Source organism: Neolamprologus multifasciatus, chromosome 19 (assembly GCF_963576455.1).
Source record: "Neolamprologus multifasciatus chromosome 19, fNeoMul1.2, whole genome shotgun sequence".
In the NCBI taxonomy this organism is placed as follows: domain Eukaryota; kingdom Metazoa; phylum Chordata; class Actinopteri; order Cichliformes; family Cichlidae; genus Neolamprologus; species Neolamprologus multifasciatus.
This window is the reverse complement of record NC_140457.1, coordinates 9513472-9528270: the sequence shown is the minus strand read 5'-3', so window position 1 is coordinate 9528270 and position 14799 is coordinate 9513472. Positions and strand designations below refer to the sequence as shown.

The 14799-nt window shown below is 43.2% G+C and overlaps 1 protein-coding gene across 5 annotated transcripts in view; it reads left to right on the top strand.

The window, feature by feature from the left end:
• numb (NUMB endocytic adaptor protein) overlaps nucleotides 1-14712 on the top strand; it is a 42515-nt gene extending 27803 nt beyond the window's left edge. Inside the window, exons 3-11 of one of the 5 annotated variants that reach the window (XM_085143383.1) lie at nucleotides 1708-1782; nucleotides 6568-6600; nucleotides 7354-7428; nucleotides 8598-8738; nucleotides 8949-9153; nucleotides 9976-10272; nucleotides 10409-10552; nucleotides 11627-11758; nucleotides 12420-14712. In XM_085143383.1, coding sequence (XP_084999509.1) covers nucleotides 1708-1782; nucleotides 6568-6600; nucleotides 7354-7428; nucleotides 8598-8738; nucleotides 8949-9153; nucleotides 9976-10272; nucleotides 10409-10552; nucleotides 11627-11758; nucleotides 12420-13174 — 1857 coding nt within the window. In that variant the 3' untranslated portion in view covers nucleotides 13175-14712. Of the gene's footprint in view, nucleotides 1-1707; nucleotides 1783-6567; nucleotides 6601-7353; nucleotides 7429-8597; nucleotides 8739-8948; nucleotides 9154-9972; nucleotides 10273-10408; nucleotides 10553-11626; nucleotides 11759-12419 lie in introns of all 5 variants that reach the window. The other 4 variants (XM_085143381.1, XM_085143385.1, XM_085143384.1 and 1 more) reach the window with 4 other exon arrangements.
• Nucleotides 14713-14799: the final 87 nt, after the last annotated feature.

Sequence of the window (14799 nt, the reverse complement as noted above, 5' to 3'; positions counted from 1 at the left end):
TTTTCCATTTATTTGGTGGAGTTCTTCTTCTGTTAAATGTGAATGTTTCAGCCCCCAGATTGTTGCTGGCAGCTGTTTACTAATGGAGCAGAGTAAGACGCCATAATGAAGAATCTGTTGTGACACTTCAAGACTCCCCTGCATTTATTCATCTCACCTCTGCCACATCTTCTGGCTGATCCCCGATTAGTAGCCCCGCTGCTTTCATTGTCCTCACTATCCACAGCTGCCTCCTCGCATCACTATTGTCCTTAACACCTTGCACGTTTGCATGCATCGATGTGTGTTTTTACGTGCATGTGTATTCCAATACGGCGACAGTATGACTCACCGCGGTTGCGTCACACGCTCAATATAGCAGGGCCAGAGGGTGGGGGTGAAAGGCGTGGGTCAGCGTGTGTATCTATAAGGAAAGGGTAAGGACTTCCTCTCCGGCTCAGCATGCACAATGGCTTCTGGGGTAGTCAAGGTTGTGTCTCCTCTGGAGTGACACACAGCAGGGCGTGATCTTGCTTCAGGTCTTAAAGGGGCGGGAAGGGTCAGGCAGGAAGCGGCAGCCTTTTCTGTTCATTCAGTTGGAGCTCAGCCTACTCACGTAAGGTTTTCACTCCTGGCGAGTATTTCCATAGTCAGGAGCACAGGGTTTCCCCCGAGAAATTGGTGATTGGACTGAACGTATAATGTGGACGATCATTTAGTGCAGCTTCCAGTGCTGAATCTGACTAACCCTGACATATCTTGTCTCTAATTACCATAGCTTAGTCTCAATAAATGTTTGGCATATATGGGGTAATGACTCTTCCCCATGAACTGTAATTCTGTGTGATTTAAAAGGCGTACTGACTTTGTCTAACATAACTGGAGAACTTTTATTTACTTCCAAAGTACAGCGAGAAGGAAAATTGTCCGAAAAGGTCACCGCTACAGCTTTATCAGCAACTTCACAGTAAAACCAGGTTGTTTGCACTCACAAGCCACAGGATAGGATGAAGTTGACCCTGCTGAAGGCCACAAGCTGAAATGCACTGCTCTCACTTCAAAGTTATTCTTTACTTTATACTTGAAGTGTCAGTACAGGCAGTTTTGAGTCATGTGAAGCAGCCTGCTCCAGCAACAATATACTGTGGGAAGCCTTGGAGTAATATACTGTGGGAGCATCTGCCAAGTTATTGCATAATAACCTGGAACAACCTGGAACTTGCTATAGTCTTAACTAGAGTTGCGATGAGCCAGCCATTACTGGAAGTTGGTGAAGCTCAAAAGATCAAATATACAGCCTACATTGTTTCCGTCAGCTCACAAAGAGATCGGAAGGGGCAGCTTGTTTTTGCCACTTTGTGTGCTTCTTTGATCTTCCTCGTGTCCCCTTACAGGATCACACACTACAATCTACACATTTGCCCATATACACTTCTCATGAACGGGTTATCATTTTCTCCATGGACAAAATTAGAGATCAGCTAGGGAGCTATTGACTGCAATTGACCTCAAAACGGAATTTAATTAGGTGTATAAATCACCAGCGTTCGGGTACCAGGGGATATTAGACAATCTGAGCTCATTTAAATACCTAATCTCATTCTAAAGTTTATTATTGTAGCTTTAGTTAAACATCAGCAGAGATAGCCACAGGAAAGGTTTGTCACAGCATTACTCATTCTTTCCTTCTTCTTTTTTTCTGTCCATCTACTTTTCTCTGCCCTGCAGTACCTGGGACATGTGGAGGTGGATGAATCCAGAGGCATGCACATCTGTGAAGATGCAGTAAAACGGTTGAAGACGGTAGGTTTCACTAGAAATATCTTCTGTACTTCCAGGAATGAGGCTGCTATTTCCTACTTGTATCGTCTTTCTTTCAACTTTTCCTCCATTACTTTTCTATTTCCCCAACATCCTACTGACTTTTCCTAAAAACTATTTCTAAGGCAGCCCTCCTTTAGCTATCATTTCTCTCCTTCCAAGAGTTTTATCATTGCTTAGTCCTACTTAGCTTTCTACATAGAGGCCCAAGTGTGTCTGATTGTTCTCCTGTCTGGCACTCTCAGCCAGAGCAGGTCAGCACGTACTTCCTGCTGGAGCAGATTCCGGCGGAGTTGTGCAAAAAGGAACAAATTCCAGTTTGAGGAGCAGGAGGAGGGGAAGGACGGGGAAAGCAACGGCGCTATTGCTTTTCCACGTTGTCAGTCGTTTGCCAAGGCCCCACCCAGGTCATAAACTCTTCTGGGCAAAAGAGGCTGATTCTCTGTAGTCGGGGCCAGACCTGAGTCGGCAGGTCTGCTGCTACAGTCGGCCTCTGTATGATCAAGAGGACGTCATGCGCAGACGTAAATTTGATTCCTTTGCCAGCAATGGTAATGAATCTCCCGCTCGACGTGTCTGCTGACAGCTTTTGGTTTCAGTTTGAGGTGACTCAGAATAATTGAGAATTCACACCCTGTTTCACTTGTTATCAATGCCTCTTCTTCTCGCTATTGTGAAAAAGCGGCTTTTAGTCGAGCTCAACAAACTACTGAAGACTGCTTGAGCTGTGAGAACCCTTTCTTAGAACGATTATACAGAAAAACATGCTAGTTGAAATGCAAGACAAATAAGAGAATGTGCACTCACACGCAGTCTTACAGTTATATGTAAGGGCCTTTCTTCTCACTTTTGCATACTGACATTTTGTTATATTTTTAGAAAACACAACAGGGATTATACACACTACTTGTGGAGGAAAAGGTTTGACGTGAAACATACGTGAGCACACATTTGCTTATATTTGGATGCAGCTGTCGACATTCGCTGCACAGCATGCACACTGAGATGGAGCTCATAGTGGGATAATGTGTGCGCACACAGGGCGAAGTGCACCCAGAGGCAGAGCAGACAGACATGCTGCATGCCCTGCAGCACACTTGTTCTCTTAGTGTACAGAAAATGCACAAAGGTCGACTGCAGATACAACACACATCAGTGTCGTGCACACACTGGTGCTCGATGAGGTCACGTGGTTAACACGGAGCCCGAGGCCGCGAGCTCTTATTGAGTTACAGTCATTTTAACAAGGCCGACAAAATGGAGCCAACTCAAGAGGAGAGGCGGGAGTTTCTGCCTCCCGTCCTCCTGCAGGCTGCGACTGTCTGACCCTCCTCAGCCTAATGACATTTCCTCCCCTGTCTCCTCCGCTGCTGCTCGCCCTCGCTTTCCTCACTGGCCAAAAGCCTTATGTGTAAATGGCCAGATTGATTGGCTTCATTGATCTGCGTTTACAAGCAGGATCGGTATTTTACACCAACACTCTCAAAACTATGTTTTTGCGAAACTATATTTTGGGAGTGTTAGAAAAACCAAAAAGTTTGTTTGTAGTTTAACTGCTGCCATTATATTCTTGCTAAATGTTGAGCTCTGGCCTAGATGTGGCACTTTACCTGTGCCCTGAATGGCTTGTCTTACAGGAAATGCCGGAAAACAATTTGCCAGTAGCTTGAGAACTGCTAATGTGTTCCAAGATACTGCCTGTCCTTCCCAGTGGCAGGGATGCAGATCTGTTTCCCCTCTCCCTCATTGTAGTGCCGCCGCCTTGTGGTGCACATTGTTTTTGTGTTCCTTAGGGTTGTCCCATAGATTTTACATAGTGATACTAAGTCTTCACAGTTAAAAAATTCATAATGCAGGAGGGTTATTATTCTGGCATTAACATTCATCACTGGAGCTCAAAGCAGTGGAGCAGCAAACAGAAATGAGTCTTGCTGTACTGTGTCAGTCTGCCCCTCATTTCCATCATTCTTCTTCCATTTCAGTCAGTAGATGAGAGTAGATTTGTAGTGTTTTTAGCCTGCCGTACTGTGACCCCGTGACGCAGCATACGAAGTGTGCATTTTGCTGAGAAAATAAGGTTGGAGTGAGAGGTTCTTGATGGATGGTTTGAAACGCAGCCCGTGATGCCAGGACAAGTCTGCGTAAACAGCCTTGCAGAGAGCAGCCCCCCTGATGCCAATGATCCACGTCAAAGTTAGGTTGTCAGAGGAGACCAGGGAGACCCTTTAAACAAAAATACAATTAGCGAGACCCTGATGCATCCAAGTTCATCCTCACTGATGCTTTAATAAGCAGACTGTTGCCAGGCAACAAATACAGTCCCTACAATTGGAGAGACATGCGAGTTAATATTGCTCTATTTCCAGAAACTAATAACTAAATTGGTCAGAAACCAGACTCCACACCTGTAGGCACTTAATATCTGCTCCTGGTCGATGAGGGGAGGCTGTTTTCTGAAAGTCAGCTAACTGCAGCCACGTTATCAACACAGTCCGCCAACATCGGCACAAAGTCTTGAAACGGACAAAAAACATGAAGAACAATGACAACAAGCTGATGTGCTGTGAGAAATAACTGCAGAGAAAGAAATGTGTTGAGATGTCCTTGTATGTGCGCTGTGCTTGAGGGTGTATGTTGGTGGTCCAGCCTTTCAGCCGGTGTGTGTGATTGCAAGTGTGACAGCCACAGCTCTGAGGCGACGCCGCTGCATTCCCAGCAGCCTTTGGGACGATAATAAGAGTTTTCTCACAGCTTTTTGACCCGTGACTCACATGGGAGGAGGTGGGGCAGAGGCGAGTGGAGAAGAAAGCTGCACTGCACCACCATCAACCTCCACGCTGCCTTTTTTTTTTTTTTGTTTGTTTTGTTTTGGTTTTGGTTTTTTTTGTTCCTGTCATCGTGACATCACTTCCTGTCATTGTTGGCCAGCAGCCTGGGGATTTGAAGTGTATTCTGAGTGAATGTGTGAATGTTTTTGCTGTTACTCAGGAGATGATAGTGCGTTGGCGTGTTACCTCTGTGCAGACTGGGTGAGGCACTCCACGAGGAACTGCTGACACATTTAGAAGACGTAGTTGCATTTGGGCATCAACGCCCAGTAGCCTGAGGATGTATCATTGACGGTGGACCTAAAACAATTAAATTATGTGCTTTCTGTCTTTTAAAGTACTTCCTGTGCCACCCTCCCCCACTATTAATATTCGCGTCTCGGTGCCATTTTTTTTTTTTTTAAAACCACAAACCTGATCTCACGAAGGAAAAAAATAAGTAAATAAGCCACATATCATCAGTAATAATCCACTGTCCAGGATTAAGAGCATGCCGTCTTGCATTAGAGATTTCTTTCATCCTTGTGACAAATATTGTAAGGTGTGAGCTGTTGCAGAAAGCAGCAGCGTGACAGATGTTGCACAAGCTGTGCAATACATTGTTGCACATCCTGTTGGTGGCTACCGTTGTTTTGAGGGCAAAATGACTTTAAACCACCAGTTGGGTGTGACAATGAAAGGTTGTTACTGTAGGCAGTAGTTAAAATGCTCAGTGTTCAACTTATTATTATTTTTATCAACAGCGATCATGTTCATGATCATGTTGGCTACACAGCTTTGTTTTTATTTTTTTGTCTTGTTGGAATCACCTTCATCTATTTAAAAACTACCCTTTCTGCTCACAAAACTCCTCCGATTCACTTTAGTTCCATCTCACTTCACACATTGAGTACTTGAATGTTGTGTTACCTTTTTGTTGGTGCTTTTTTTTTTTGTCTTTTTAAGCAGGTTTTTAATGCAGAGAAATGCCTCGAAATCCTCCTCCCTCCACATTCCTCTTAACCCTTTAGAGATTTATTCCCCCTAACCATAGCATACTAATACTAACTTTGCAGGCTTTGCTATCATCAGCATGTCTGTGTGGTTCTCTCAAACATAAATGTAAACACTCTCACGCTCACACACACACACACACACACCCTAACAATCGCTTAGCTCATTCCAAATGAATCTCCAGTTCTGGTTAACATGTTAAATCATGCATTAACATGGCGCTTGGAGTGCCGTCTCCACCATGGCTGTGTAACAGGAGCGGAGTGGTACTCGTTTTCACAGCTTACGGGGAGGCGAGGAACTCTTGGGGAGTGGGGGAAAGAAGAGGGAGGGTGGGGTGGCTAAGACTAGGCCAGGTCTGGTTTGGTTTTTTGATGTGGTTGTGGAAGCCTAAACATGACTCCAGACTCAGGCTGACCATTGAACAGTCACAGGTTTGACTCAGAGGTCAAACGGCTGTCAGTGGGAATTTGTTTCTGTCTGCTGAACAACAATGCAAAGTGTCTCGATCCGGGAATTGGGGGAAAAAAGAATGAAAAGGGATTCAGGAATTTCACGTCCACAGACAGAAACCTAATGATCTGCCATCTTTATCACCTCTGTTCAGACGGCTCTGTACATTTTCCTGGCTGGTTTTTCTGCCTGTGGAGGTCTTGCTTTCAGGGGTATTCTTGCTTCCATTGTGGTGTTACTAACAGTAATCATCAAACACATCATCGAAACATCTCTCTCATTGTGGAATCACATGGAGCTACTTGATCCATTCCCTCACCCACTCACTCTCACACATAACCCAGCTTCACCAAAAATAAACCAAATCCAATCCTTTACTTTCGGCTCCCGACAATTTTTAGACTTCCTAGGTAACATTTTCATGCCTTGTTCCTCCTTCCACCTCCTCCGCCCTTCTCACCCACCCTCCCTTTTTTACCATATCCACTTCCAGGACAGGAAATTCTTCAAAGGATTCTTTTCAAAAGTAAGTTATTGCTTTGTGTCTCTGAGTGTGTTTCTCTTTATTATTAGCATCATCATTATTATTATTATTTTTCTTCCTCTCACACTTCACCCTTTGATCACATCTGAAGGCTGGAAGAAAACACACAAACACACGCGTTCATAATACAGGGGGAATCTGTCTGGGGAGAGACAAACGTAATGATGCATGTGGCTGTGAGCAGGTGGGGCGGTTTAGACTGGGGCAGGGCACTTTTCTGTTGTGTGTGTGTGGTATTAACATGCGTGACTCTCTCCCTTCAGCTCTTCTTCCTTGAACCAAGAATAGAACAATGAACAGTTTTTTTGTGAATGAACATTTCCTTGTTTATTGTTGTTGTTCTAACCAATGGGGTTCACTGTTGAATGCATCAGGGCACAATAATCTCATATCAACTTCTTTGCTTTAAATTTGGGTCCTACGGTGTGACAAACCCCCCCCCCCCCCCCCCAAAAAAAACAAAAACAAAACAACAACTCCTGACCTGTCTTCTCTTTTGTCTTTTTACCTGCTGGTTTCTATTTATTTACAGGTGTGTGTGTGTGTGTGTGTGTGTGTGTATGTGTATGTGTGTGTTGACTGATATATATATATATATATATATTTTTCTCCCTTCCCCCTCTATGAGAAGGTTCCAGGGAATAACACAAAGGGAAGTAATCTTGAGGCATGTGGAAAGGCTGAAAAAGTTTCCTTGTTTCTTAACTTATTCCATCCCTGTCGTGTGTTTTCCAGGCTGGGAAGAAGCCTGTGCGAGCTGTGTTGTGGGTGTCGGCAGATGGTCTTCGTGTCGTAGACGACAAAACAAAGGTAATGAGTCCCTCCGGTCGCCTGTCGCACCTTGATCAAAAGGAAAGAACAGTCGGAGGAATTACAAGTAGCTTTAGCAGCTGTAAAGGTGCTGAGCTTCAGCAGTGAATAAGATAAGCTACTACAATTGTAGCCTAGTGACCTCCAAAAGGCAGATCACTGGAAATATGTACTTAGTGCACCTGTAGTTAAGATTCAGGTAAACAGGGTCATATTACAGGTTCCACTGACACCTACTGGAAGTAACTGGTACTGCATGCATCAGTTTGATGCCAGACAACAGCCTCAGCCAGTGCTGATGGTCTTTTGTGGTTTCTGTGAGGGTGTATAAATGGAGTTTATAACATGAAATAGAAAATACATTTTTCCCATCTATTTTTCTTTGTGCCATTGATTACTAATAAACCCTTCGCTAGCAATTTCATGCAGGTGAGCACAGAATGTAGTTTAAGATAAATTTAAGTTAAATGCATCATGCATGTGTTAGGTGAGTTAACTATGCACTGCATGTAACTTGACTAATTTCGGTTTTCGTAACATTTTTCTAGCTAACAATTTACTTCTTGGGGATAATTGTTAAAGAATGGTACTAAGCTGGTTTTTAAATATTTAAAATGAGAAATAATGAAGGAGTAGAACATTTCCTTTTGTGGAAAATAACTGTAATTTGTGAGAAAGTACTGATAAGAAGTTCTGCATCCTGTACTACCCCTGTTGATTTTGTCTTTTCTATAATTGTATTGCCATTTGTCTAGATTATGCTGCGGCAAGCTTCCTTCCAAGCATCCTTCTGAAGCTGGATGTAATTAGTTCCGTCTTTTTGGGCTCGTTTTCATTCAGTTATTATTTACTGTGAACATTTTCAGCCCATGTTTTCATATGGAAACAGTGTTTCTTAACTACAGGTGTTTATTTATTTTAGTTCTTTTATATAACACCAAAGCAGCAACAATATTAAATACAAAGCACCTTGCATGCAGACAAGAGCAGCCAGGTATCAAACCACTAACCTTCCGATTATTAGATGACCTGCTCTACTCCCTGAGCTACAGACACTCCAGTTTTGGAAAATTTGGAGTGGCTGAGAGAATCTTGATAATCAGAAAACCTCCTTTGAGCAATAAAATCACGGCATCAAAAAATGATATGGTTGTGTGTGTTTTTTGCAGGACCTGATTCTGGACCAGACAATAGAGAAGGTGTCATTCTGTGCTCCAGACAGGAATTTTGAGCGGGCATTCTCTTACATCTGCAGGGATGGCACCACACGACGCTGGATCTGCCATTGTTTTATGGCCATTAAAGACTCAGTAAGGACTCCTTTTTGTAACTGCAGTTCTATTTTCCTGATTCATAATCACTGACGGTGAACATTAAAAATGTTGGAGTTCATATTCAGAGGTTGCTCAGGTGTACGATTAACCTTTTTTTAAAAGACCGTCATATCCCTGAATCACTTAGGTTAGATGGCCGTTTTGACATCATGCACTTCAGTGTGCTTTTTGAATTGTTTCTCTCAGGGAGAGCGTCTCAGTCACGCTGTAGGTTGTGCGTTCGCTGCTTGCCTGGAACGAAAACAGAAACGGGAAAAGGAGTGTGGGGTCACGGCAACCTTTGACACTAACAGAACCACTTTCACCCGCGAGGGCTCCTTTCGTGTTACTACAGCAACAGAGGCAGCAGAGCGGGAAGAAGTCATGAGGCAGCTACAGGATGCTAAAAAAGGTCTGTATCTAGGTGTGTTTTCCCCCGTCCTCAGGATTAGATCGACCGGCTTGTCTTCCACACAATTTAAAAAAGGTTTAATAGTTTATTGACTTTTTAAAGGTTTATGATTATATTTTTAAATGAGATATATGATAAACCAGCACAGCTCGAATCAGCATATAGTAGTTTGATGCTGCTTTACATAACCTCTTTCTTTTACAAAGCCATGGCAGCAGATTAGTGGCTCCTTAAAATGCCTTAAATGTACAATAGCTAATATATAACCATTCATTTGAAAGTTTCCCCCTCTACACCAGTCTCAGGTTTGTAATTTGACTCAGAAGGTCACTGTAAAGCACCAAAAAAAAAAAAAAACATCAAAAGAAGATGAAGGATAGGCAACTATCCCCCCCACACACCACCCCTGCCCACCCAACCTTCATCACTGACTCTATATTCAGACCAAGTCCATTGCACTACTTTCAAGCTCTTTGCAACTTGTACTCCAAAGTGTGCCTTTCTCTTGTTACATATATTCCTCTTGTATGTTATTTATTCTTGCTGTCCTACTATGTACATTCACATTTGATGGCTATTCTATTCTATTCTATTCTATTCTATTCTATTCTATTCTATTCTATTCTATTCTAAGATGTTCTTAGACCCCTACACCTGCCATTCTCTGTGAAGGGGTGTAGTGTTGCACACTGAATTACAGATGTAGATATGATTAAAAAGCATGACTGATTAAATCGGCAGATGCCACAAGCTTTAATTTGTTTGTGATTTCTTACGACTGCAGAGGCCTGTTGTCTAAATGTTGCGCATCTCTTACAGCAGAGACAGAAGTGAAGGTTGCTGGGAACTCTGCAGCGAGTGTGACAAACTCGTCAGTCCACCAGACGGGCGGTTCACCGTCCCCCTCATCGTCCCCGCCTCTTTCAGTGCCCATGCTGGGACCTCAGGCGATACCCCGCAGACACGCACCAGTTGAGATTCTCCACAGGCAGAGCTCCTTCAGAGGCTTCCCGGCACTCAGTCAGAAGACGTCTCCCTTCAAACGACAGCAGTCACTGCGCATGAATGACCTGCCCTCCACTATGCAGCGCAAGTCTGACTTCCCCATGAAAAACACAGGTGAGTCCAACTGTTACTGCCCTTGCAAATATGCACAATAAATATAAATCATACTTATAAAATACTTCTACCATGTTCTTATAGCATATAAGCTTATGTTGACCTTTACCTCTTTTCTAATGTGCACCTCCTCCAGTCCTTGAGTTAGAAGGAGAAGGTGACAGCATCAGTTCACTGTGTACTCAGATCGCCACGGCCTTCAGTGGACCGCCAGAGGATCCCTTCTCTTCAGCGCCGATGCCTAAACCGGCTTCGTCCCCACAGTCTCCTGTAGCACCGGGTAAAAACCTGTAAAACTTTCTGATCAGCTGTGTGTACTGTGAGAAGATCTGAATGAATCTGCATTTAAATAATTAAATAAATAAAAGGTAGTAGAGAAATAACTTTGCTGTTTACTGGTAAAAGGTTACATTTAGTTAGATCCTGTTGCAAGTTAAAGATTATTTATATACTAAACACACAATTAAGTGAAAACAGATAAGATGCTTAAAGTGGACCTATTATGTTTGTTTCATTTTTTTAAAATTAAATTATTTTTATTATTTGATTATACTAGAGTAGCTCTGTATGATTCACAGCTCAAAATAATTGTTATGTATCAAACCATTTTAGCTCTTTTCCGCTTCCTTTTAATCTAAATGTATTCTAATTGGATGCCTCTTGTAATCAGAAGGGTTGATCAGCAAGCGAGCAGAGCTGTGTGACTGAGAAGGCCTTATTAGGGATGGTCAACAAGGCATTTTCAACTTGTTGATGCTGCTCACTGGATGTTTTATATTTTTGGACCATTCTCTGTAAACCCTAGAGATGGTCATGTAGAAAAATGTCAGTAGATCAGCAGTTTCTGAAATGCTCAGACCAGTCTGTCTGGCACCAACAGCCATGCCAGGTTCACTCACTGAACTCTGTCATCATATGACAAAACATAAGAAAAAGTATAATAGGTCCACTTTAACTATTTGTATTTTTATGGTTTAGCTCAATCAGCTGGTGATTTTGCATTTGCCAACTCAGGGAAATATAGAAGCACACACTAAAACCCTGGTTATTCACTTTTATGATCAGTGTTATTTATTTCTCACAGTTTGGCTGAATTTCCCTGTAATTCTGCTCTGTAGAAGTTCAGCCAGCTTCCAATAACTTGATGAATGTGTTGCTTGCAGTTTAAATTTGCAGTTGGAGAATGTGTGGGTGCTCATATTTTCTCATAACTTAGTGAATAACATTTATTTTGCGTGCAGTTTATGCCTCATTAGACTGCTAATTAAATGCAGAGTAACATTGTGCATGTCCAATGGACATCATCCATTGCACAGGCTTGCTTGTACTAGCGTCTGTCTCTTATTTGCTTTAGTGAATGGCACAACTCCTGCCTTCCCTGCTGCCACTACTGCTAACCCCTCAGTTCTCCCCCCTGCTCTGCCCGCTCGAGAAACTAACCCATGGGCTAAAAGCCCTGCAGGTGCAACGGCCTCGGCACAGACAGGTAAGCAGCTCATCAGAGGGTTTGGATTGAGAGTTAAAATTCAATAAAATTCTTATAAGATCAGTCTAATGTGATGAGCAGTTTTTTCTAGTTAAACTGAATATGTGGGAAGAAGACAAGATTTGATCAAACCATTCAAATTTGTATGGCTTGCTTAAAAGGTGGTGTGGATTACTACAGATTAGCACATAGTAGGATCTGTCTTCTCTAAGGAAGAAGGGGGTTTTTATTAGAGTAGTCCCTAAAACATCTTGTCTTGCTATAGAACGGCTCCCCTAAATAGTACAACCCAGTAACTAAAGGTCAGATGTGGGGTAAGGTAGCAGCCCCCGGTTATTTAAAGCAGATACAGGTGAGGTATCCAAATCTTTTGTAGCACTTTACTGGGATTATGATAAATAAAGATTTTAAAAATCAGACTAAGAATGAATGCATTTATGGATCATTTAACTCAAGGATTAAACTTGGAAAAAGTGTTTTTCTTTCAGGTCTTTAAAAGGTTCTCCTTCATTTTGCTCACAGATATCAGTAGCACGATCGACTTTTATTTTGCCTGATACTCTTTTTGCCTGCCTTTGCTTCTGTCTCACTGTTGCAGTGTCTCATGTTTTTTCCGGTTAAATGTTGGGTCGAGACTCATTCTTGTACTTTCTGCTGACAGGAGGTGACTGGTCAGCTCCTACTCCAGTGATCGTAGTGCCCCCCACGTCTTCTCCAGCGATTTCCTCCCACAAACGCACACCTTCAGAAGCAGACCGGTGGTTAGAAGAAGTTTCCAAATCTGTCCGAGCCCCGCAGCCCAATCCAATCCTGGCAACTGCCTCGCCTCCTCCCCAGCCGTTCGTTGCCCCTGTGCCGATGCCCGTGGCTTCTGTACCTTCTGGTCCCCCAGTGGCTTTTTTGCCCTCTATACCCCCTCCTGTGCCCATGTTGCCCCCTCGCCAGCCTGCCTTCCACGCTCAGGCTCCAGCCTCCCACCCGATGGCTAATGGGCTGCCGTTTCCTCAGCCCAGCGTTCCTGTGTTTGGCATCACTCCTTCACAGATGGTGGCTAATGTCTTTGGCTCAGCCACACAACCCCAGCCGTTCCCCGGCCCGGTCTCCACGACGCCCCAGCATGACGCTCAGCCTGTCAGTAACATCAGCCCATTCATCAAGCCTCCGCAGTCCACCACGGCAATCCCCGCTCCCCAGCAGCCATCCAGTGACAGTGTGACCTTTAACGGGGCGGACAGCTGGGCTGCTCCATCTCGAATCGCTCCATCCTCCCCATCCACACAGCTTCCCCCACAGCAGGAAGATGCCTTTGAGGCCCAGTGGGCAGCCCTGGAGGGCCGCTCACGCCAACGCACCACACCCTCCCCCACAAATCCCTTCTCTACTGAGCTACAAAAAACCTTTGAGATCCAGCTCTGAACACTAAGATCGAAGTTAGAAAGGACTGGACGTTAAGGACTTGGATTGGTTGAATCGACTAATTGACCAGAGCTCAGAATGTTGTTCTGCCTCTCTCGCTCTCTGTTTTAGTGGAAAATCTCAGTGGCGGCAGGGGGTGGGGGTGAAGCCTGTAGAGAACAGCGGGCAAATCAGAAGGGAGCAGAACCCTGCATGACATTGAGAGAAGAAGAAGGCAAAAAACAGGGTGTATCCCCCTTCTCCCCCTCCCTGAGGCATTTCATTGGCATTGTCTGTATTATTTTGTTTCTGCTGTGGAGCGCAAGGTCGTCATAACTCTGTGGAATATCTGTGCCGAGCCACTCCCCTCAGCTCCTCCACCTTCCCCAGGTGTGGCAGCTTCCTTCACTACCCCAGGCGTGGCAGCTCCCTTTCACAAAGTCCAGTTCCTAGCGCCCCCTGTTGGCATGACAAGCTCTCTGTCAACTGGCAGAGGAATGCAGCAGTACTGAGAGAAAGCTTCCAGAATCTTAAGAATAGAGCGAGACGATGCCAAAATCTTTATTTTTATGCATTAAGTATATTTTAAATAGCTTTGGAATCTAACAGAAGAGTTGTAAGTAATCTTGCCAAAGGCACAGGCTAGCTACAATGAATCGAGTTTATGTTTGTGTATACAAGAAATGATCGTATATATTATACAAAAAAAATATATCTATAAAGAATCTATACTGTACACAAAGCTCACAGCAGTGCTAATTTTTAATGTGATGTAAAGAGATTTTGTGAAGGGACAGCTGCTTTACTTTTGTGTTTATTTGTTTTATTTTTGAAGACAAGTCTCTTTATTGCCATCTGTTGCATCCCGTGATTGATTGTTGCTGCAATGATACCCTATTTACAGTGAGATGCTTTACATCCAATGTGGACCTAGCGATGGTGGTGGTGCCCGACTGGTTGCCTCTCTTACCTGTGCTCAGTTTTTGACAGTTTAACTTCTTCTTCTGTCTTTATTGTCATTATTTTTATTTTCATTTTGTGTGGTAACTATCTTATTTGTTTTTATTTAACACGGTAGGATGTGTCATCTTGTTTTTAATCCACCTCTTTATTTTTTTAAGTTTTAAGTTGGTAATTTTAATTCTTTTCTTTCTTTCTTTCTTTCTTTCTTTTTTTTTTTTGAAGTTTTTTATGCACAAGCACTAAAGTAGATGATTCGACATCACCTCCCAGGTGACCTCAATCGCCGACGGTTTGTCAGTTGTGGTACTGTAGGATCTGAGAAGCTGCATGCTGACTTACCCTGACCTCCGTTAGACGGCTGTTGTTCTGACGGGCAGCAGAAAAATGCAGGGAGATATTAATGGTTTTCTCTCACTGTCTGATTTTTTTTTTTTCTCTCTCTCTGTCATGTTTTATTTTTTTAAATCAAACCTGTGAATATGATCTATTCTCTGATCTATTTTTCCATTTTGTAATTATTTCATTACTTCGTTCCACTTCTTTGGAAAAATACTGAAGCTAAAAGATTGAATAAATTTATGGTGGTAGAGGAAAAAGTGGTGTGTGTTCTTGATTATAAGCAATATACACTTTATGTGAGAAATCTCTTAACACGAATGACTAAATGACTTAAATGATTAGTT